Genomic DNA, 24056 nt, shown 5'->3' with positions numbered 1-24056 from the left:
AATAACTTTTATTTTAACACAAAAAAATCAATTGATATCATCTCTATGAGTGTGTATATCACATGTTGTTATTTGGATGAGACAACCAATTGATTGGTTTAATAACAACAACAAAAATTATAATATATATTTAATATGTCTTTTATGTGATTTATTTGAAGACTATTTGAAAAACAATTGAAACAATTATCACATTCATTATAATAACATTACTTATTATTATTGTAATAATAATATTATTAATAATAATAATAATAACAAACATATCGCTAAAACATTAATCATTATCAAATTAATTGCTAATTTATATATATATCATATATATATATTGCTATCATATTATATCATCATATCATATGATATTATCCTATTGTATGTGCCTTTAAACAACATCATCATCATTATTATTGTTAGTAATAATAATAATAATATCATTTTAAAAATCATTATTATTTTTTTTTTAAATTTTGTTTGTTTTTAAACAACAACTAATATCTGATTATAAAAATTATTATTATTATATGAAAGTTGTGTCAATTAAACACAACAAACAAAACAAAAAAAACTAATCTAACCGTCGCTTTTCAAAGACATTTATGTTTTTAAAAAAACATTTTTTGTTTGTTTGAAGACTATTTAAAAAAATATTAATTGTTATAACATTTGTTGACTTTTTTTGTTTGTTTGTTTGATTGTTATTTTTAAAAAAAGACATTGAATTGTTTTATATAGTTATATGGTTTTCAATGGCTGTATAATAATATGTGCAACAAGTGATACATAAATTTGAAGCCAGAAATTATAAATTACATTACATTACAAATCGCCTTATAATATATATAAACAAGTGAGTCATTTAATTAAAATTTAATTATATAATCATATATATATTTATTAAAAAATTATTTATTAAATTTTCAATTTTTCATTTAATTTCTCGCAAACTATACTTAAATAAAAATACAAACTTTCAAATATTATTAGCCATTTATAGCACATATTTTTTTTAAATACATGTACTGTACTGTTGTATATTATGCTATTAATACACATGTATTAATAATTATAATAATAAAAGTGACAAAAAATATTTTTATATACAAATGTCTAGTGATATAACATATTTAACAAATGTTTGTTGCTGTATATATATATCATATATAGATATTTAATGGTATAATTTAATGGTATTTATTATATGAATAAATAATATGATATTTATGTCAACAAATTGGTATTTATGAATATTATTTTTTTATTGTTGAATTCATAATGTTGTATAAAAAATACATTGAAAACTATTAATATTAAAATAATAACTATTTGTAGTATTTGTTGTACTGATAAATAATATTAAAAAAAAAATTATAAATCAATAATCAACACAATTAACTACTGTTAATATAATAGACTGTTTAATTTTTTAATTATGTTTATTAGCTATTATTTTGCTGTTAATAATACAGTAATAATACAGTAATAATATTAATAGCAATTACATGATTGTCGTATTAATTGTCGCTAAATATAATTTTTTTTTTTTTAAATAAATATTATTGGCAAACAATTAGTATATATATATAGATATTATTAGTGCAATGATTTTTTTTGTTGGTTGGTATTAATAGTATTAATGAAACGTTTTAAAGAAAAATGATTTTTTAAATAGCAATAATTCGCGCACTAATTATCATTGAATTCAATGGCAATCTTAACATTGGATTTGTATATAATAACTAAATAACTTTCAATATCGCAATCCCTTATACAGTATAATACTTTATAAGTTATATATAATATAATAAATTTAATGTTTTCATACAATTTGCTATTTAAGAGGAAAAACATTATTATTATTATTATTATTATAACACGATATAAGTAATTTCATTATTTTTTACTTCAAAATTATTTTCCTACTTTAAAAGTTTATAGTTATTAGTGGTTATTATTATTATTAGTATTACAGTATATTATTTTGCATAATATTTTTTCACGACTTTCTCATTTTAGTCAGTTTTAAACTTTTTTTGTTGTTTTGTTTTTTCAACAAAAAAAATTAAGTAAATATACTGTAGTTTAAAAAAAATTGTTAATTTTTTCACTCCATTACAAATTGATTTAAAACGTTTGATTTTTTTTAAAGACAACCACCCGATAGTCAAATGTATTGTTTTTTTGTGGTTTTTTAAAGAAAAAAAAGTTAAAAATTAATCTAAATGTTAATTACATTTTTTTAGATATATTGAATATTATATATATAGAGATACAACACATTTTTGGTTATAATTATACTGTATATCCATATCTAGTTATAAAACACTAAATGTATTTAATTTAATTTTTTTTTACTATTAATTAAACATTTTGCCATATTTTTTAATTCAATTAAGTTTTCTAGATATTTATTATTATGAGTAATTTCATAATACATATATGTTAAACAAATGTTATTATTAATTGACATTTATATACAGTATATTATATAATATCATTTGGAAAGTTACACCACAATTATTATACAATATTTTTTTAATATACATATAAAATAATAATAAATAGCTATCAATAATAATTAATTATTATTATTATTTTGCACAATAATGCTGTACATTATTATAATTAATAATAATAATAATGTGTGACTTTTAATTAATTATTTAGCAATTAAATAAATTAAATAATTATATCCACACAAAAAAACGTCTGCATAGTTAACATTAAGCAAATGTTTTTTTAAAAATATTAAAATATGTGTTTTATTTTATTTTGAGACTAACTTAACTAGGACATTAATAATAATAATAATAATAAAGGTTAGTTAATATAATAATAATAATTTATTAATTTTTTTTGTTGACTAGAAAAATATAATTTAATTTGAATATTTGTTATATATATATATATATTGAATAACCAGGAAAACAAAATACAAATATATATATCATATGATATATATATTGTATATAATTACTTAAATTGTGCACATGTTTTGTATATAAATGCTTATATTTTGACTGTAATATTTATGTGTCTATATAATAAACAAACAATAAAGTTTTTTTGCCAGCCATTTAGTTAATATATTAAATAAATATATTTTAAGTAATATATATATATATATATATATATAATAACTACAGTATTATTACGTAAATATTGCATTAATTTATCTATAAACCAAATATAGTCACTTATATATATGTTGCAAAATGTTGTTTATTTGCAATAATATTTCTATTTTATTGATAATTTAGATGATTCACATTGTAATAATAATAATATTATTATTAATCATAATTTATATTAAATAATATATATACAGTATATCACAATTACTTTATTTTAGTGTAATACACAGTTATCTATTTGTGATATTGTTTTTTTTTAAAAAAAGTTATTGCAAATTAAAATATAATAATATTTTTCAGTCAAAAAAGTATTATAATAATATTGTAAAAAATTATTTATTATTAGTGAACATAATAATAATATTTTATATAATCTAATATTTTTTTTTTGCTAACGTTTGGTATGTTATATAATATGTTTATTTGTTATAATTATGTTTAAAAAATACTATTTATAAAAAAAAGCAATAGTATTATGATGAAAATAATAATAAACTCTAATATTACTAATAAATAAATTATATATATATATATATATACGGTATATATTATTGCAATATATTTTGCCAATTGATATTATTTCATAGATTTAAATTTATATTAATGTTGATATCCTGTTATTCTCATTGTATATATATATTATATGATAATCAATGCAATGATAATCAATGACCAAAGACCCGGGCAATTTCAAGTGTTTAGTTGAAATTATATATATATATACAGTATATATAATATTTTTCTACTATTGAGAGAGAGAGAGAGAGAGAGAGAGAAATAAATGTTTCTTTAAGTATAATTGCTAACAACTTTTGGGCATTTAGTTGTATGTGAAGCCCTAAAAACAAACTGTGCTCTCTGGTGATGGTTCTCTATAACCCCCCTCCCCTACCCTTACCCCTCCAGTTCCCCTTAAATAATTTTTTAGGCATTTCTCTTTCAATGGTGATGTGTTCAAACGCACACACTATTGCCAGTCGATTGCTTAAGTGTTTAACATTTTTGTTGTTGTTTTTTATATTTTATTTTTGCTGCTAATACTTGTATATGTCTTATATATATATCAATATATTATGAAAGCATTTTTTGAGCTGTTTTTTATACATTATATCGTGAGATGTGTTTTAAGGCAACAGAAATTCCTGTGTATTATATTATTATTATTATAAGTACTGAATATTAGTGGAGAGAGAGAGAGAGAGAGAGAGAGAGAGAGAGAGAGAGAGAGAGAGAGAGAGAGAGAGAGAGAGAGAGATAGACAACACATTCACTGCCAATGACTGCCAAATAACTTGTGGCCACTATTTAAACACTCGTCAACTATTATAATGATAATAATACAACTACTGTAATATCATAGTTATAACTTAACTTAACGTCTACTAAATAAAAACATACCATTAAATTATCTATCACTCTATCATCTATTGATAATAATAATAATAATAGCATTTTTTGTCGATCAAGTAGTAGTAGTAGTAGTAGTTGTTGTTGTTTTGGACTGTTATTCCCATCAGTTAAAAAAACTGTTAGAAAAAATTTGCATAAAATTTACAGATAATAATAAAAATGTATTATTCATATCTATTTTTATTTTGTATATGATTTTATATGCGATTTTTTTCTCACTGTTAGTTAGTTAGGATATATTAGGATAATATTTTGTGTTTGTGTGCAAATGAAATATAATATAAATAATAAATAAATAAATACAGAGAAAAAAAATAAAATAAAATATGACATTAATGTGTTGTTGGCATTATTACTGTAATATTATATATAAAAATGCATTATTATTATTACAGTATTATATAATATCCCCCCAATATTTAATTTTTTTTGGTGTCATTCCCTTATTAAACATTTGGCATAATTTTTTTCCCTATAGCTTATATAGCGATACAAACAGTTTATTTAAAACAATACATTATCATCAGTCAAACAATCACACAGAGAGAGAGAGAGAGAGAAAAAAAAAACTAGTATTTATTTTTTGTTGTTATTTTGTATTTATATTGTGTAATAACATAATTATTATTAAGTCATACATATTTAAGTATTTAAAAAAAAAGATTTGTGTTAAAAGTTTTGTAGCATTGAATGCAATTATTTTATTATTTGTTTGATATTTAAGAGAGATATTTATATTGTATATACTGTATAAGCGATTTAATTTCATTGCATAGATATATATTGAAGACTTAGAGGAAAATTTTGTAATAAATTTGCAATTTTTTAGTTCAAATTATTATTATTATTATTATTAACATTGATATTCCTGTGAAAACCCTTTATTATAATAATTGAAACAAAAAACAAAAAATAGTTGATATATTGCTTCTAATGTCTGTAAAAATGTTTAGCGGAAAAATGTTGTGTTAAATAATATATAATATAATATAAATATATTTTGTTATCCCTCCTAACAATTATATATATATATATAAAAAACAAAACAACAATTTTTGTTGTTGTTGTTGGAAAACTTGAATTTTTAAAATGCATTTAATAATAATATCTATAAGTTTAGTAACAAATTACTAGATTTTATTTTAGCGATAAATCACACCAAATAAAAAACATTGTCTTATATTTCATTAATATTAATAATTAAACTAAAAAAAATAGTTTAGTTTAATACATTGTTTTTGTTGTTGTTGTTGTTGAATACTTGATAGCATATTTTATTTAGCTAACTGTGCATACTATATAAGCCCAGTGGTGTTAATTTTTGTTGTTGTTGTTTATGAGGGGACTGGTATTGGCATCCAAAATGCCGGATCGCATGCCTTATATCTATCTGTTTTATAAGAGATCCGGAAGCCGAAGGACGTACGCCGAGGACGACTATTATATACATATATATATATATATATATATATATATATATATATATATATATATATATATATATATATATGAATTCCTATATATATTAGTAAATCCATAACAATTTAGATAAATCTGTATATATATATCTATAAGTAATAAAGTAATAAATTATATAAAAGCTGCACTTTTTTTTGGTTATATGTTGTATTTGGATAGAGAGAGAGAGAGAGAGAGAGAGAGAGAGAGAGATAGTCATAACTATTTAATTTTTTTTTTGGTAGTATAACCGGTCGCTGGGCTCAATACCAATGCCTTTAAAAAGTAGTAGTAGTAGTAATAGCTATTTCTCAATATATATTGTATACAAATGTGAATATTAAACTTATCGTCTTAAATATCATATATATATACTGTATAAATAAACAGCGATTTTTTTCTAAGTATTTTTTGTTTGATTTTTATTATAATTTTATGATAAACACTATTAAATCACACACACACAAACACTAAATGATATGTTAGTGTGTGTGTGTGTGTATGTGAGCGCAGTTGGGTTTATCTATCCTATCCTCAAATGCATTATCTATTTGCTCGCTTTATTTAAAAAAAAAACTAAAATGTCATTTTTATATGACACTTATAAGACATATTACTTTAAGATAGTAGAGAGAGAGAGAGAGAGAGAGAGAGAGAGAGAGAGAGAGAGAGATCCGAGTGCTAACCACATTTGATTGCTTTGGCTGCCGGTGCTGTTGTGTGTGTTGGCTCCCAACTAACCAACAAAAATAAATTGTTAGCGTGTTGTTCACTCTTTATGTGCCTGATATTCTGGTGAAAAAAATATATATATATAAAATAAAGGGACCCGACCTCTATCCTTGACCTTACATTCCCGGGGATTGAGCGCACATACATACACACACTCATAGATAGTTAGATAAAGAGAGATAGACTGTTGTGTGTATGTATGTCCTGAAGGGCCAGCAGCAGCAGCAGCACATGGATCTGCTTTGGGGCAAATCGGTGGCTAAAGTAGAAACACCAGAGCCTTTAAGGGCATATATATATATACAGAAACCCCATTACCAGGCCATCATTATCATCATATACCAACCTAACATAACCTAACTAAACTAAATGCAACCCCCCCCCCCCCCAGTGTTTATCAGTAGAAAAATCATTATCATTATATTATTAGTAGTATTAGTTGTACCGGACGTTCCTAATTAATATCTATCTATCCCCTAACCTCCCTATCCCTCTCTATGTTTAACACACACACACAAATTTGTGTAGCAAATAATTATAATATTGCAAACATACATACCGTACTGTTTCAATGTATCAATTTTGTGTTGTTGTTGTTGAACACCCTAATTGATTTATATATATATATGCAATGATATTATTATTAGTAAATTATAATTATTATTATTATTGCCAGTTAATTGTTTTTATTGGTGGGTATTTCTAGTGAAAAATCAATTATTGTAACTAACAAATTGATTTTTGGTGACAAATTATTTCAATTAAAATTTGGGATTTTACTTGAATTTAATGATTGAATTTAATGATAAAATTTTTAGAGAGAGAGAGAGAGAGAGAGAGAAATATTTTAATTTATTTCATATCATTTGAGAATCAAAAAAAAAATTGTTACAAATTTTTGTTATTATTTTGCATTTAGTGTCGCATTTTATATTTAATTTTTAAAAATATGTTTGCAATTATTTAATATCATATTACTATTATTATTATTATTATTATGAATATTAATCATTCAATATATATTTTTTCATATAATTTTTATGACTTTTTTGTTGAGTGTTGTGTAATAAATACCAGTAAATCCTGTTTAGAGTATTATTTTTATTAAATGGTTGTGACTTTACAGAAATATAGATATATATATTTAAAAAACAATGACTTTTTTATTATTAAAAATCAAAGATATATATATATATATAATAAGCTATTATTTTTATTATTTTTTAAATGCAAAATTTTTTATATATATATATATATGTTTCTCTCATTTTTATTGCAGATTCATGTGATTGTTTAAACTTTAAAGTATATGTCAGAGTAGTATTGCCTGTATTTAATAAAAAAAAATAATATTATTAACGCAATTTGCATATAAGATATATGATATTCAACCATATATTCAACAACAAAAAAACGGTCTCTTTTGATTTATTCATATTTTATATTATTATAAAAAATCAAGAAAAAATAATAATAATAAAAACCACAAAAAATAATACAAAAAGTCAAACTTAATATACAACACAAATTTTGTTTGTTTGTTTGGCATTGTTTTTGGCAAATATCAAACATATAAGACAATACTGTATATATGGACCAATCATTCATAACTAGAGGTAATTGCAATTATCAATAATAATAATAATAATCTAACATTACATAAACAATATTATTATTATTATTAATTATTTTTAAAAACTGCATACATTTAACCTTTAAACCCTCTCTCTCTCTCTCTCTCTCTCTCTCTCTCTCTCTCTCTTTATTATACATTATCATTATCATTATCTTTAAACACCTATTGACCAAAATAATAATAATAATAATAATAATTGTTTTTGTGTGTTACCATTGATTCATTTAAATGTTACACTAGTTTTGTTTGTGTGTATATGTATGTGTATATTAAATATGCATTTATTAATTATGTACTTATTGTATATCATAAACTAAATATTTTATGAAATTAGTATTGTTTCAATGATAAGACACGTTTATATAAAACAACAAAAATGTCAATTAAATACCATATAATTATATATTCATGTTTTTTGAGTGTTTTTTGTTTTTGTTGTTGTTTTTCATTTGTTAACTTAAAAGGCTATATATTATAATAATAATAATATTATTATTTTATTGTGTATTATATATTGTTTTATTAAGATCAAAAAAAATGATTATTATGCAATGTCAATTTTATTAAAATATTTAATATGTATGTGTTAATCGTAACTATGATATTATTTTATGATATATCATGTTGTATACTACTAGTAGTAGTAATTGTGCTGATATTTTATTATATAATATTCAATATATATATATATATATATATATATATATATATATATATATATATATAATGATTAGCTGTAAACAAAATATTGTATTTTATTTTATATTAGCAATAGTGGTATTACAGTAGTAATACATTTTTATATATACAATATAATATTAATTTGTAGCAACAAAATTAGCATATAAATTTTATATATATATTAAATAATTTTTTTATGATACCCCAATGTGTGTGTGTGTGTGTGTGTGTGTGTGTAAAATATATTTTGTTAGCACTTATTATTATTATTATTACAAACTTGAGATTAAGGGTAACATTTCTCCCATACCCATGATATTGCATACATAATAATAATAATAATATATATCAATAATCAAATATCACATACAATATATTTTTTTCGTGTATTTAATTTTTTAATTGCCGCGCGAATTGAGTCATGATTTTTTTTGTTAACCTTTTTTTCTCAAAATTATTTATCAAAATCAAGTCTCAGTTTATTTTATTTTTTGTTGGTTATCCTTAATCTTACCAAAAAAAACATACATATATTCAACAAGCATTCAACTTATAATAATTGCATATATGGTGCGTATTTGTTTGTGTGAACTACTATTTAAATTTTATTCAAGTAGTAGTAGTAGTAGTGCTGCACAACACACATACAAACAAATAAAAAAAAACTTTAAAACTTTAAAATCTCATCCTTTCCTCACACATATATAGACAACAATTTTTTTGTGATTAACATTTTAAATGGTGTTATAAGAGTGTACTTACTGTGTGTGTGTGTGTGTGTGTGTGTGTGTGTGTTTGAGGAAAATTTTAGGAGAAAATTTCTCAATATCTTTTTTAACGATTAAATTCTAGGTTTTTTCTAATATATATTTATATTCTCTCTCTCTCTCTCTCTCGGAAAAAAATTTGTAATTATTATTTATTCATTCAATTCAATTGCCTGTAATTATTTATTTTCTGTGTGTTGCCAATGTGTCAGATGACTACTGATTAATAATAATAATAATAATAATAATATTTAATAAATAATTCTTCCTGATATCCAACACTTTATAAGGAAAACAGTTTCAATATTTCTCTCTCTCTCTCTCTCTCTCTCTCTCTCTCTCTCTCTCTCTCTCTGAGGAAAATTAGGGCTTCTTATAATTTACTGTATGATGTGAGCGAAAAAAAAACAAGTATAACATATATATATATATATATATATTGAATATATTAAACAATATTTATTGTGTTTTTTTGAAGTGATTTTTTTGTGTGTATTGTATAGTAAATTAGTGCACCACCACTACAGTTACAATCATATATATATATATTATATATTCAATATATATATATAATTTATTTATTATTTATTAATGACAATGACCAAGCATTCACACTAAACTAGAATATACTATATATATGGGGTAACCATTTGATTAATTTTGGATACAATTATTTTGTTATACAGGTATATACTCTAAAAAAAATATATGGGTAGGAAAATATACTCTCTATATATATTTATAAGGTACATGAATTATTTAAGACAATTATTTTAACAAAAAATTTAAACATTAGTTTAGTATTGTTGTCGATGTTGTTGTTATTGTGTGTGTGTATGTGACTATCCGTTAGTCAATTTAGACTACAATTACTACAACTATATGATAACTAAATGTTTATATTATATTCTCTATGTTTTCTCTATATATACAGTATATATAATATATACTGTATTTATTATACTGTATGTAATATTAATATACAGTATATATATATATTGTGTATATAAAAGTCTAGTCAAACAAAATGACAGGAAACTTAGAGGAAATTTTTTTTCCAAGGGTGGGGGGCGGGTGGGGGTAGTGGAAAATGATATATATATATATATATATATAATTGTAGTTAACTGCTAACATAGTAAGGAATATATATACTGTATATACTCATCGTATTATATGTTAGTTATTATTATTATTATCATTATCATTGTGTATACCTTTAAATACTTATTTTTAAAGTTATTTATCAACGACTATATGACTATACATTGTGTGCTCATTAGTGCATATATCCTGTGGTTTAAGTACTGGTAGTAGTGGTGGTAATTTAGTAGTAGTAGGTATTAGCCATTTGATTCACACAATAGTTTAGTAGTAGTTTATAAGTGAATCCCGACTACGACGACGACCAACCAACCAACCACTTGTAAGCACCGGTAGACGAGATAGTGATAGTCATAGACCCCATGAGATTGGATGTGAGAGTGAAAGAGAAAGAAAGAGAGAGAAAGAAAGAGAGAAAGAGATCACAAATTTGTTTAATGACTTCTTCCGTTTTCACTCAACAATAAAAAAAAAATAAATAAAAAGACATTTTATTATTATAATTGTAATCAACGCTTCATTGCCTTTCATAACTAATTTTGTTGTCTTATTTTATTTTTATTTTTGCATTATTTTTCTCACTTTATTATTATTATTACAACAACTACTACTACTACTAACATATTAAGCGTTGCTTAATATATCATATATACTGTACTATATATATATATATATATATATACACTTGTCTTCAAATTTATATTCATCTCATTTGTCAATTAAAAATTATTTTTTCCTATTATTATCATCTAAATAATAATAATAATAATAGTAACTATGATGTCATGTATAGAGTATAGAGTCTACTATAATATTATACTACAGTATGTATGACTTTTACTTATAACTCAGTAATTATTATTATTATTATATTTATTTTTGTGCTTATTTTTAGTCCTAATATATTAATATTATATATACACACAGTTTAATGGATATTCAGTTCAATTGTGTGACATTTTCTCTCTCTCTCTCTCTCTCTCTCTCTCTCTCTCTCTCTCTCTCTCTCTCTATGCCCTTAAAAAAATAATTGATAGCTCTCAATAAAAATTTGTTTGTTTTTTTTGTGAAAATGTATTAATAGTAAGCCAATAAATAAATATTTACACTTTACATCTATATAATATTTGTTTGTTATTTAGTTTGTTTGAAACTAATTTTTTTGTTGTTGAAATATCCGTTATTTTATTATTATTAGTTTTTTTTGATGACATAATTATTAGTAGTATTATTGGTATTATTAATAAATTGATTGATAATATCAGTTGAATTGGTAATCATATTTTTTTTACAAAATAAAATAAGAGATTATTGATGACTTATTGTTAAATTGCCGCAAACTATGATAATTTATTTTGATTTTTTTTTTGGTTTTTTATAATGTAATAGGAGATGACATTTACTTAAATACCGGACATATATTATTATTATCATTTATCAGTATTATATAATATTATATTTAATATATATATGATATAAGTAGCGAAAAAAATATTATTCAAAGTTAAATGGAAAGGAATTCAAAAAATAAATAAATTCAAAAATAAAATAAAATAAATAAATAGGAATTTGGCCTTAATTTTGATGTTTGAGTGATTTTTTTTATATATATACACAATATTACTTAAATAATATATATATGCCTTTAAGTTAAGTCCTATTCATGAGATATAGCTTAGAGAGAGAGAGAGAGAGAGAGAGAGAGAGAGAGAGAGAGAGACCTTTCTATTTGAAATATTGCACTTAATTTATCAACAAATAAAATGTATTACATAATAGTCTAGTTGTGTTGTTGTTGTCGATCAATGGTATTATATCTTATAATAATAATCAGATTTTGTGGGCCAACAAAAAGCGGACATAAGTGTCAAAAGAGTGATCTCTTTTTTCTGGGGAGGGAGAGGGGGGGGGTTATGGATAAGGGGTAGTCAATTGATAGTGGTGTCCACAATAGCGTTAAGTTCATTGCCTATGGCTTATTATTATTGTCATTCATTATCACATACTAATGGATGGATGGATTCATGGGATCAATTCAATTGACATTACAGTCTCAAAAACATTTACACTACTTATTAATTATAATAATAATAATAAGAAAAATACTAAATGTAATTATGATAAACACAAGCGATATCTTTGCATATTTTTTTTAATATACAATACAATAAAGAGAGAGAGAGAGAGACAATAAAAAAAGATATTGTTATTAGAGGGGGTAATGAAAAAAAATAATAAGTTTTTTTCTGATGAGATATACTGTATGTATGTTATGTTATGTGAAATACACAATTGAAACAAAATAAGTGAATCAAATATAATAATAATCAACACTAACAAAGATATTTTTTTTTGAATTTTATATATAATGAATAATATATAATAAATGAGTGACTGATATGTGATATATATATATAATGGTAAAGACAATTGAAGTATTCATTCATTGAAGAAGAGATAACTTGAACAGTAGTTCCGATTGAATGAACAATTCGGTTACTAGAGAGAGAGAGAGAGAGAGAGAGAGAGAGAGAGAGAATCTTCTCACTTAATAATAATAATGTAATAATAATAATAGAGAAAGACATAGACATTGGAAGTTTTTTTTAGGGGCACAGGTATGTAGAAAAGTGTGTCAGTAGGCCTGTCAATGTCATTGTCTTTTCTCTCTCTCTCACAATTTTTCGCCAATTCATCGGTTGGTCGGCAAACCCGTTCCCTATCTCTCTCTCTCTCTCTCTCTCTCGTCATTTATTTATGTGTGAAAGAGTTGTCTACTTTGTCTGTATGTGTGTGTGTGTGTGTGTGTGTGTGTGTGTGTGTGTGTGTGTGTGTGAGCTCATGAAGTGTTGACTCCTTTATATCCCTCTTATATATACTTCACATATAATATATATATAATATAACTCATGCTTACAATGGCATGCAATCCCCGTTTTTCTTTATGATGCCGGAGCGCTCATGTATGCCAATTAAATACCACCAGTTTTTTATTTATTATTGTTTTTGACATTTATTATTGTCAAATGTCGTTGTGTTTTCTCTCACACCAATTCATTCACTTCTCTTAAAATTTGTGTTTTTTTTAATATACTGTATATATAGTAATACATAGTATATACAGTATTTAATAACAATAATAAGTGAGCCACTGATGTATGAGCACAGACACATACATATACAGGTGTGTGTGTGTGAGCTCAGGTACCTGTAATGAATGTACAGTACGCTCGACTAATTTGAGGTAAGTAAGACAGTCCGTCCTTTATTTTTTGAATTTGTCGTAGTCTTCAAACCGATATAACAGTGCTTTTTTTGTATGTATGGATGGGAGTGTATGTATGTATGTATGTCTATCTATCTGTCAGTGTGTTTTGGGACAAAGTTATAGAAAGGCATTTAAGCGAAACCCTTATATAATATGATAGTTATTTGATAGTTATTTGATTAATTGATAGATATGGTACTACTAGTAGTAGTAGTGTTGTTGTTGGTGATGGTGGGTAATAGTGGGGTAGTGGTGTTGGTGTGGCGTTCCCCTCCGATTCCTCCGATCCGTACACTTTTCCGATCAAAGACCTTCAAAATAAGAGTGATGACCGACACAACACATAACACACATAACCATACCATACAATACCGTTTGTTGTTTTGTTTTTTTTGTTGAAACAAATTAATTGTCTTTTTTTTGTCGTCGTCGTCGTTGCTCTCCTCTCGTTGTTGTTGTTATTGTTGTCGACAATGCATTTAGTGATTAAGATTAGAAATCATGTCTTAGAGAGAGAGAGAGAGAGAGAGAGAGAGAGACCTAATTGTGATCTGTGCCGTAAATTTTTGTGTGAGAGCACACATACACACATGTAGTTTACACATACATACAGTACATACCTATCATTTTTAACTCATTAGTAGTTTAGTGTCTCCTCTTTTCAATGTCTAATATAGATGATTGGGGGATAGTATGGCATACATACTGTACACACATACACAACACTTTTGTCACTTTTCGCTTATATATATTAATATTTAATACTGTGATTGACCCCCAAATGCTGGTCACACACATACCTGAAAAAAAGTTTTTAACTATCAATTGTTTTGTGTATATGTGTTGTCGTATATATTGTATTGTCAATTGATTTTTTGAACTCATTTCGTATTTGAAGATTCACTCTTTAAAGACACACATATTTTGTTTGATAATATTTCTCCAGATATTATGTTATTGTTGTTTTGGTTGGTTATACTGTAGTTGTCGGTGTTATGGATATATTTATTGGCAAAAATTTCTATACGATTTTATTTATGTGATAGTGTTTTATATATATATATATATATATCTAAAAAAGTTTTTTTTTTATTATAACTATTAAAAAAGTTTATTGCTATTAAAAGGTTTAATATTTTTGTGTTGTTGTTGTTGTAAAAAGTGTTAATTTTTATGAATTTTTCAAATATAAATTGTTTTATACGTTTTGTGATAAAATTTTGTTGTTGTTGTTAAATAATATATATATATATATATATATATAATTTATATGATAATAATATAAAAAATCCATCATTCAATGTGTTAGCAAATTACTGACTATAAATCGATATCTTTTTTTATATATTATACATCATCTTTAACATTACATTACATACTTAAAAGGAAAATATTTTTTATATGTAATATATATATACAGTATTTTTTTGATAGAAATTGTTTGTAAAAAAATATTACAACAACTTTTAACATATCAAACGATAGAAAAATATTTCCCCATTTAATTGATGTGTGGTTTTACTCATTTAGTTAAAAAACTTTATTAAAAGGTTATTTTTTATATATAAAAAAAATGCTACAACAAAAACATCAGCATTTTTGATATCAATTTAGGAAACTTATATATATATATATAATGTATAATGTGTTGAACTGAGTGAAATATTTTTTGCTTTTATTAATATTAAATGCAAATTAGTTTATGTGTGTTCATGTATTTAAATATAATTAAATATCATATTAAAAAAATGCAGCAATTTTTTTGATAACATTTTTTAAAGGCAAAAATCTACTCAACACACAATATCCTCTTAAATATAAATTATTTTTTTTTTGATGATATTGTTTGCTATTATTAATGTTGTTTCACGATTTGCCACTGAATTTAATTTTTTTTTCGTTAAAAATTATTTCGTTTCGTTGATCACTAACTAACTAACTAAAAAAGTTTGTTATAATATATATATATATGAATATACTGTATATATAAAAAACCACTGTTTGTGAGATAACCCCAAAAAAAATCAAAAAATTTCATTACAAAATCATAAACAACCGCAACTACTATCAGGTATCTCCTGTTTGATGTCATATACAACAACTACAACAACAACAAAATATGGCATTTTATCCTTTATATCGACAACAACAACAACATCAACTACATGGAGGAGATCATCACCAGTCGATTACTTCAAGTATCGGATACATTGATAGTCTGCTACCGGCAAGTAGGTCACACACCATTTAAAATAAAAAAAAATTACATCCCTGTTCAATATACATGTATATACTGTATATATATACCGGTATATAAGGGCACAGATACTAATATGAGATATTATAGTGTGTATGATATTATATCCATATCCCCAAACATTATCATTACTCATATATATATATATATAATATAAGATTTAATTACTTTATTTGCCATTTAAATCGCGTCTCATTTATATTATGTGTATGTATTGTATGAGATATTTGACTCAACAAAATCTTACAAAAATTTCCTTTTAAATCAAAGTTTTTTTTTAATCAAATACTAAATACTTGTATTCAACTATGTTTTGTTGCTGTTGTTGTTGATTAAAATATTATAATAATGATAATGATATGTTGCATATGATTTTGTGGTTGGCTTTCATATATCATATATGATAAATAAATATATTTTTATGTTTATGTATGTCTTGTTTTTTTATATAAAAAAATAATTGTAAACATTATTAACTAACTAACTAACAAACATTGTGTTATATATATATATATACATATATGAAGAAAAAATAAATAATAATAAATGTTTGTTTATTTTATTTGGAAATATTTTCTATGTGTGTGTGTGTGTGTGTATTAAATACATGTTTTATTATTCACCAAATTATTATTATTATTCATATTTTTACGTATATTTAAATATCATATTTAGTTTATTTATTATTATTCATAATTTTTTTTACTGTGAAAATCTATGCCAACTGTTTATTTAATATACATATATTCTCTCTCTCTCTTTAAAAAAAATTGTATTTATGACTAAATTAGTAGTAATATTATAATACTATTTCAAATACAATATGTGTTTTTATGTGATGTATGCCAAATAAATTCCTATATATATATTTATTTTGATTATAATTTGTATGAAATAACCCAATGGTTTGACAGTAATATAAATACAGTATTTTTTTTGAATACAATATATTCATTTGGCAGTAGAGAGAGAGAAAAAAAATTTTTGTTTGTAATATTAAACTACTAATAATACAGTAATTTATACTAATATAAAATAATTATTACTGTATATATAATACTATAGTTAATTTGCTTTAACTTCATATACAGTATATAGCATATTAAATATAATAAATAAAGTAATTTAATGCCACACAATTTATTATTATATTTAAAAAAATAAATAAATAAAATAAAATAAAAATTATATTAAATATATTATGTAGTGTTAGCTCAAAACGGATTTCCTCTTATAATTGATACACTATTTTAGCGATTTGTTCCTGTTTTGAGTGGTAGTGTCCAATATATTACTATATTTGAAAATATATATATGCCTTATATTTAGGCAAATTATGTTAAGGATTAACATCCCGTTCACTTTAATTTATTTATTTTGATAGATAGTCTCTCTCTCTCTCTCTCTCTCTCTCTCTCTCTCTCTCTCTCTCTCTCTCTCTCTCTCTCTCTCTCTCTCTCTCTCTCTCTCTCTCACTCACTCACTCACTCACTCACTCACTCACTTACTGGAGCACTGGTACTCCCATTTTTTTTAATGGTACTCCCCATTTAAACATTTAGATTTTATATATATACAATTATGATTAAAAAAATTTTTGCTGCTGCTAGCATATGATATTATTAATATTGGCATTATTAATATTGTGGTTATTATTAATAGTTAGTGTTATTAATAATACTAATAATAATAAATTATTATTACAATGAATTTGTCCCTTATTTTTGTTTGTTTGCTGTGTGTGTGTGTGTAAAACATTGAGAAAATAAAATATAATATAAAAACTTTACATTTGAAGTGACGATTTTTGTTTGATAAGATATTTTAGTTATATATATATATATATTACTGTAATATATTTATTGTGTATTCAAAACGTTTTTTTTATCTATTAATTAATTATACGACATATACATGTTTTTTTGGTGACGTTTTTATAGTTTTATTACATTTTTTTATATATTTAAAAAAATCCAGTAATTTAACTACTATTATATAATTATTACTAACTATTTTTGTTGTTGTTGTTGGTTTGTTTTATTTATTTTTTTCAACAATTTTTTTATAATTGTCAGTCAATTTTGTTTCCATCATCATTGACACTGAATTTTATTAAACATTTTATTTTTTTTTGTGTTTATTTTAAAATTTAAAAAAATCTTTTAATAGCAACAAAAATACATAAAAAAATTATTCAACAAATGTTTAACTTATTAAAGTTTTAACTGTTTAAAAAAAATCACTGGAAATTTATTATTATTATTTAAACCTAAAAGTTATATACATGTAATAGTACAGTACATATAAACTTAGTATAACTTTTATTATAAATAGATATATGGTATTTACAACTAATAGATACATATATTTTTTTTGATGATAAATGTGTGTTATTTCATTGGCAATATATATATATATATATATATATATACAGTAATTTATATATTAATATATATATATAATGCTCTTCTATTTAATGAACATATATTTCTATCTATTAGTTGTTAGTCTGTCTATTGATATCTCAGCAAAAAAAATTAAATATTACTGTATCTATACGTTTCCGTTTTACTTACAATAAAAGCTCTCAATTTTTATTATCATATTGTTATGATATCCTATCTTCTCTCTCTCTCTCTCTCTCTCTCTCTCTCTCTCTCTCTCTCTCTCTCTCTCTCTCTCTCTGTCGACAATTATTGATGATATATATATACACTCCTATAATTGCACTGAAAAAAATTGAAAATACTTGTACCATATTTTTACATTAATATATATATTTAATTTATATTTATGTGTTTCAAATGATACAGGAATGGAGACTAATATAACATTATGGCAATTCTTGTTGGAGCTATTGTTAAATAATCAGGTAATTTGAATATTATTATTATTATCATTATAACTATTATTCCCATTATTTTGTTTGTTTGTTACCAAACAAACAAACAAACGAAAAAAATCTATTGATATTATTGTGAGGAAAAAAACAACATTTTTTTACAATGATATTCAATTCAATTTTTTTAAATATATGAAAAAAATAGTTTCAACTGACATATGTTTATAATAATTGTTTTGTTTGTTTATTTATTTTTTTAGTACAAAAACATCATAACGTGGACCAACACGGATGGCGAGTTCAAACTGGTCAATGCCGAAGAAGTGGCCCGACTATGGGGTCTACGAAAAAATAAACATAATATGAATTACGATAAACTTAGTCGAGCTCTTCGGTATTATTACGACAAAAATATCATTAAGAAAGTATTGGGCCAAAAGTTTGTCTACCGATTTGTAGCCTTTCCCGAGATAATCAAAACCGAAAATCGGGTGCCTTTCCATACAAAGCTCGAAAGTTTAGCTAATCTAAGCGCACAGTCATCGGCGGCGGCGGCAGTGGTGACCACAACATCGGCTGCGGCGGCTGCAGCAGCAGCGGCCAACATGGGTTCAACATTGTTGGCACTATCGCCTAACCATATACATCATCATCATCACCATCAGCAGCAGCAGCAGCATCTTCATCAACAACAACAACAACAACACAATCATCATCAGTCTAACGCACAGCAACAGCATATACTGTCGTCATCTATGGAACCGACAGACCTGTCCTGTAAAAGCAGTTCCAATAATAATAATAATAATAATAACGATATAATTAATTGTAGTATTAATCATAAAACAAATATCAATAATAATAATAAGAAAAGATGTTTAGAAAACGATTCGGAGTCTCTGTGCTCGGAAACCGGTGTATCGGACAGCGACTCGACATCAGTGGTCAGCAGCGCCAACGGCAACACCAATCCGATTCACAAACGACTAAAACCGTTGCGACCGCTGTCGCGGCCATCGTCGCGATCTCCGTCGCCATCGAATCGTTCGACAACATCGTCGCCGGCGTCGGCCGAAAGCTCGACCTCATCGCACGGCTGTTCGCCAGTTAACCTGTCGTCCAATAGCGGCAGTAATGGCGGTTCGAAAGCAAAATCGATGACCAAATTCAAGCCTAAACCGCCGCCAATTATCGGCCTACCCATGAGTCCAACCCGATTCAGTCACGCGTTCGCACAATCACTTCAGACACCGATAGTAACGTTTGCCAGTCCTTTCTTAGGCAAGGCTACACCGGCGGCAATGTTGCCGAATGCCTTCAGTTTCTGGAACTCATTAAGTCCGCTGATGCTAAGTCCCCGATACAACCCGAATGGCACACATTTCCAGTTTCCAGTGGGACATCCCGGCGCCAATCCGGCGACGCCAACCAATTTCGGACTATCACTGTCGCCACTGTTTGCTGGTCCGCCTTATTCGCCATTTGATCCACAATTGTTGTTCAGTCCGTCATCTAAATCGATATCTGTGTTACAATAAACAAACAAAAAAAAATATGACTGAATTGATTGATTGATTGATTGATGAGCTAACCTAACTGTGCGATTAACAAACAAACAAACAAAAAATTTGGTTCAATTATTCTGAATATTTATAATATAAATATATAATAATTATTATTTTTATATAACTATTATTTTATTAATTATTTTTTGCATATATATATGTTTTGTGTATTATAAGTTACAATACATACATACATATATATTGGTATAATATATATATATTATAAATACAGTTAAATATATATATTCTGTATATTTTTGACATATTAAGTATAAATATATAAATATAAAGTTATATACATATATAATTAATTAATTAATTATTAGTTGGCAATAAGTTATAAATATATATATATAGTTATTTGATTTAATTAACTACTATTAGTATTTTTTCTAAACTATAAAATAATTATATGCAATATTATAATTGAATGAAATAATATTGCATTAATTTTTGTTATATAATTATCATTTATCATTAATAATATAAAGTGCCTTAAAAAACAATTTCAAAAACAACAACAATATCTCGACAACAATTAACAACACAATCAGTGGACAGTTAGATATATAGTTGTCTCCCGTATATACTGTATATGTTGTGATAATAAATTTCATAATTAATTAAAAACTATTATTAATTAATTAATAACTTCTTTATAACTATTATTATTATTATTATGTGTTACAACAAACCAACAAACAAAACACCAAACTTTTTTTCATCAAATTTTTTATATAATTAATTAAAATTTAAAATTAAATTCTCTACTAAATTGTTATTAACATGTTTTGCAATTTTTTTTTAATTTGCAAATCAAATATCATATCTCTATTGTTTTAATTATTATTATTATTTTTTATGTGTCTAGTCTTTGCTATTAATTATTATTATTATTAATTTTTTGTAATTAATTATTATTTTTATTATAAACATTTTTTTTTTTAAAAATATAATTTTCTCATCTAAATAATTTTGAAATTATTTATTCATATATTGTGTTAATTTGCTTATTATTATTATGATAATTGTTTGTTACAAAAAAAAATTCAAGTGTTTTTAAAAATTAAATAAGTAAACTATAATTTTTTCGGTTTTTTTTAAAAATAATTTTATGATTTTATTGTTTAGTTTATTATTTTGATAATAATATTAATAATAACTATTAATGGCTCAAATGTACAAAATTATATATATATATATTTGACAACTAATATCTAATAAGTTTTATGTGTTGAAACAAAACAAAAAAAAAACATAAAATAGTTTTATAACATAATAATAATATGTTATGTTATTTTCTATATTATTATTATTAATATTAATACCCCATTAACGGCTTTTTATTAAAAAAAAATAAATTTGACGACAAAAACATAAGTTTTTTATTATATATATATAAATGAAAACTAAAATATATACTGTATTTCCGCACTTTTAATACCAAAATAACATATTTACACACATATGATATATATCTATATATATAAGTCCCTAAAACTTCAACTGACAGGAACGGGATATAAATTTTCATTTTTTTTTTTAAATATAAATATTTAATTAATTCCGTTATTTTATTTTTTTTGGTTGTTGCAAAACAAAAATGTTTATATAATTGATATATCAATGTATATATATATATACTGTACATGTTTTTTATCCTTGACTTTAACCATTGAATTTTTAGCTATTATTTCATCCACACCACAACAACTACAACCATAAAATTATAACACATTTTTTTCCTATATATATATATGTGTGTGTAATAACTTAAATATTTTATCAAATACCATGTAATTAGGAGGAAAAAAAATTATATTTTTGTTTCATTTGAATTAATAATAATTATTAGGTTATATAACCATTTGTTTTGATTGAAATATTTTATCATTACTACTACTACTACTACTCCTCTCTCTCTCTCTCTCTCTCTCTCTCTCTCTCTCTCTCTCTCTCTCTCTCTCCGGTTTAATATAACAAATACAAGTGTTTTTATGATTGTCTTATTATATTAAGTTATATTGAATAGTATAGTAAAGTATATTAATTCAATCATCACTACCTTTACAGCCAACCAAACACTTTATAGAAAATCTAATTTATATATATTATGTTATATTTTAGTTATTTTTTCTGCTTAATATCACATTACTTGTAATATCAATAAATTTTTATATTATTATTATTATTATTACTATATTACAGCATCTTTGCTAATACAAAATAAGGTATATTTGTCTTAATAATTAATTAAATGAATAATAATAATAATAATCGCAACAATAAAAAAAAATCAAATATCAAGTTAGGGTTTATATATGTGTGTAATGTAATTGAAGTTAAATTATAATTAATTTAGGTTTTAGTTTTCTGTATAAGTTATCTGAACTGTCAGTTCCGGCTCTACCTCTATCTAACACACAAATGATATGATAAGTCATATCTTATAATATTTCTCTCTCTCTCTCTCTCTTTCTCTCTCTCTCTCTCTCTCTCTCTCTCTCTCTCTCTCTCTTTAAATAAACTATAAAAAAAACTAATATTTGATTTGATTAACATTTAGTTAGTTATTATTATTTTTTTATGTGTGTTTGTTTGTTATAATTTTATATGATTACGATATCAAAATGATGATAATAATAATATACCAAAATTTGAGCGAATAATAAACACTTTAATTATTATTATTATTATTATTATCAATAATAAATAAATAAATAAATCTATAGATAGGATAGGTTGTTATAATAAAAATTGAACAAGGCTATTTAATTGCTAGATTATATATATATATATAATTTTTTTTGGTTTGTTTATTGAACTTTGAATTAACCCTTATATTTGTCTTTCAATTGAGTCAAACAAACAAATAATTTTGTCTCTTAATGTCTAATAAATTTTGATTATTATTATATTGATAATTATTTCCATAATTAAATGAAATAAAATTTTTGAAATAATTTCAAGAAATTTTTTTGTTTGTTTCATTTATAAACAATTTATATAAATATATATATATTATGACAATTAATAAATTAATTGCTAATTTGTTTTTGTTTTTTAAATTCTCATATTTCTATAATTTGGTTTCAAATATATATATATACGTAATATATATTTTTGTAAATAATGTTAAAATTTCCCATTAAATGGTTAATTAAATCAAACAAAACGTGTCATACTAAAAGCCGACCTTCAAATT

The 24056-nt window shown here is 23.7% G+C and overlaps 1 protein-coding gene across 3 annotated transcripts; it reads left to right on the top strand.

The window, feature by feature from the left end:
- Positions 1–510: 510 nt before the first annotated feature.
- Positions 511–20946, top strand: LOC128966205 (ETS domain-containing protein Elk-3-like). Of its 3 annotated transcripts, none has more exons than XM_054313041.1 (3): positions 511–847; positions 19258–19316; positions 19547–20945. In XM_054313041.1, exons 2-3 carry the CDS (start codon positions 19260–19262, stop codon positions 20822–20824), a joined length of 1335 nt encoding a protein of 444 aa, XP_054169016.1. In that variant the 5' UTR covers positions 511–847; positions 19258–19259; the 3' UTR covers positions 20825–20945. The 3 variants fall into 3 exon arrangements, with proteins under 3 accessions (XP_054169016.1, XP_054169015.1, XP_054169014.1); XM_054313040.1 differs by lacking the exon at positions 511–847 and adding an exon at positions 8251–8347; XM_054313039.1 differs by lacking the exon at positions 511–847 and adding an exon at positions 16230–16418 and having other exon boundaries at positions 19547–20946.
- Positions 20947–24056: the final 3110 nt, after the last annotated feature.

The sequence above is a fragment of the Oppia nitens genome, unplaced genomic scaffold (genome assembly GCF_028296485.1).
Source record: "Oppia nitens isolate AA-2021 unplaced genomic scaffold, nextdenovo-longstitch-racon4-pilon3 scaffold19_pilon_pilon_pilon, whole genome shotgun sequence".
In the NCBI taxonomy this organism is placed as follows: Eukaryota; Metazoa; Arthropoda; class Arachnida; order Sarcoptiformes; family Oppiidae; genus Oppia; species Oppia nitens.
The sequence above is the reverse complement of the archived record's forward strand: the minus strand, read 5'-3'. Positions and strand labels throughout refer to the sequence as shown.

Excerpts from the sequence above, each read along its gene's own strand:
- LOC128966205 (XM_054313039.1), top strand. The coding sequence starts at position 16,307 with ATGGCATTTTATCCTTTATATCGACAACAACAACAACATCAACTACAT. Across the intron at positions 16,419-19,257 it reads TGATAGTCTGCTACCGGCAA|GAATGGAGACTAATATAACA; the intron begins GTAGGTCACACA and ends CAAATGATACAG. Across the intron at positions 19,317-19,546 it reads AGCTATTGTTAAATAATCAG|TACAAAAACATCATAACGTG; the intron begins GTAATTTGAATA and ends TTATTTTTTTAG.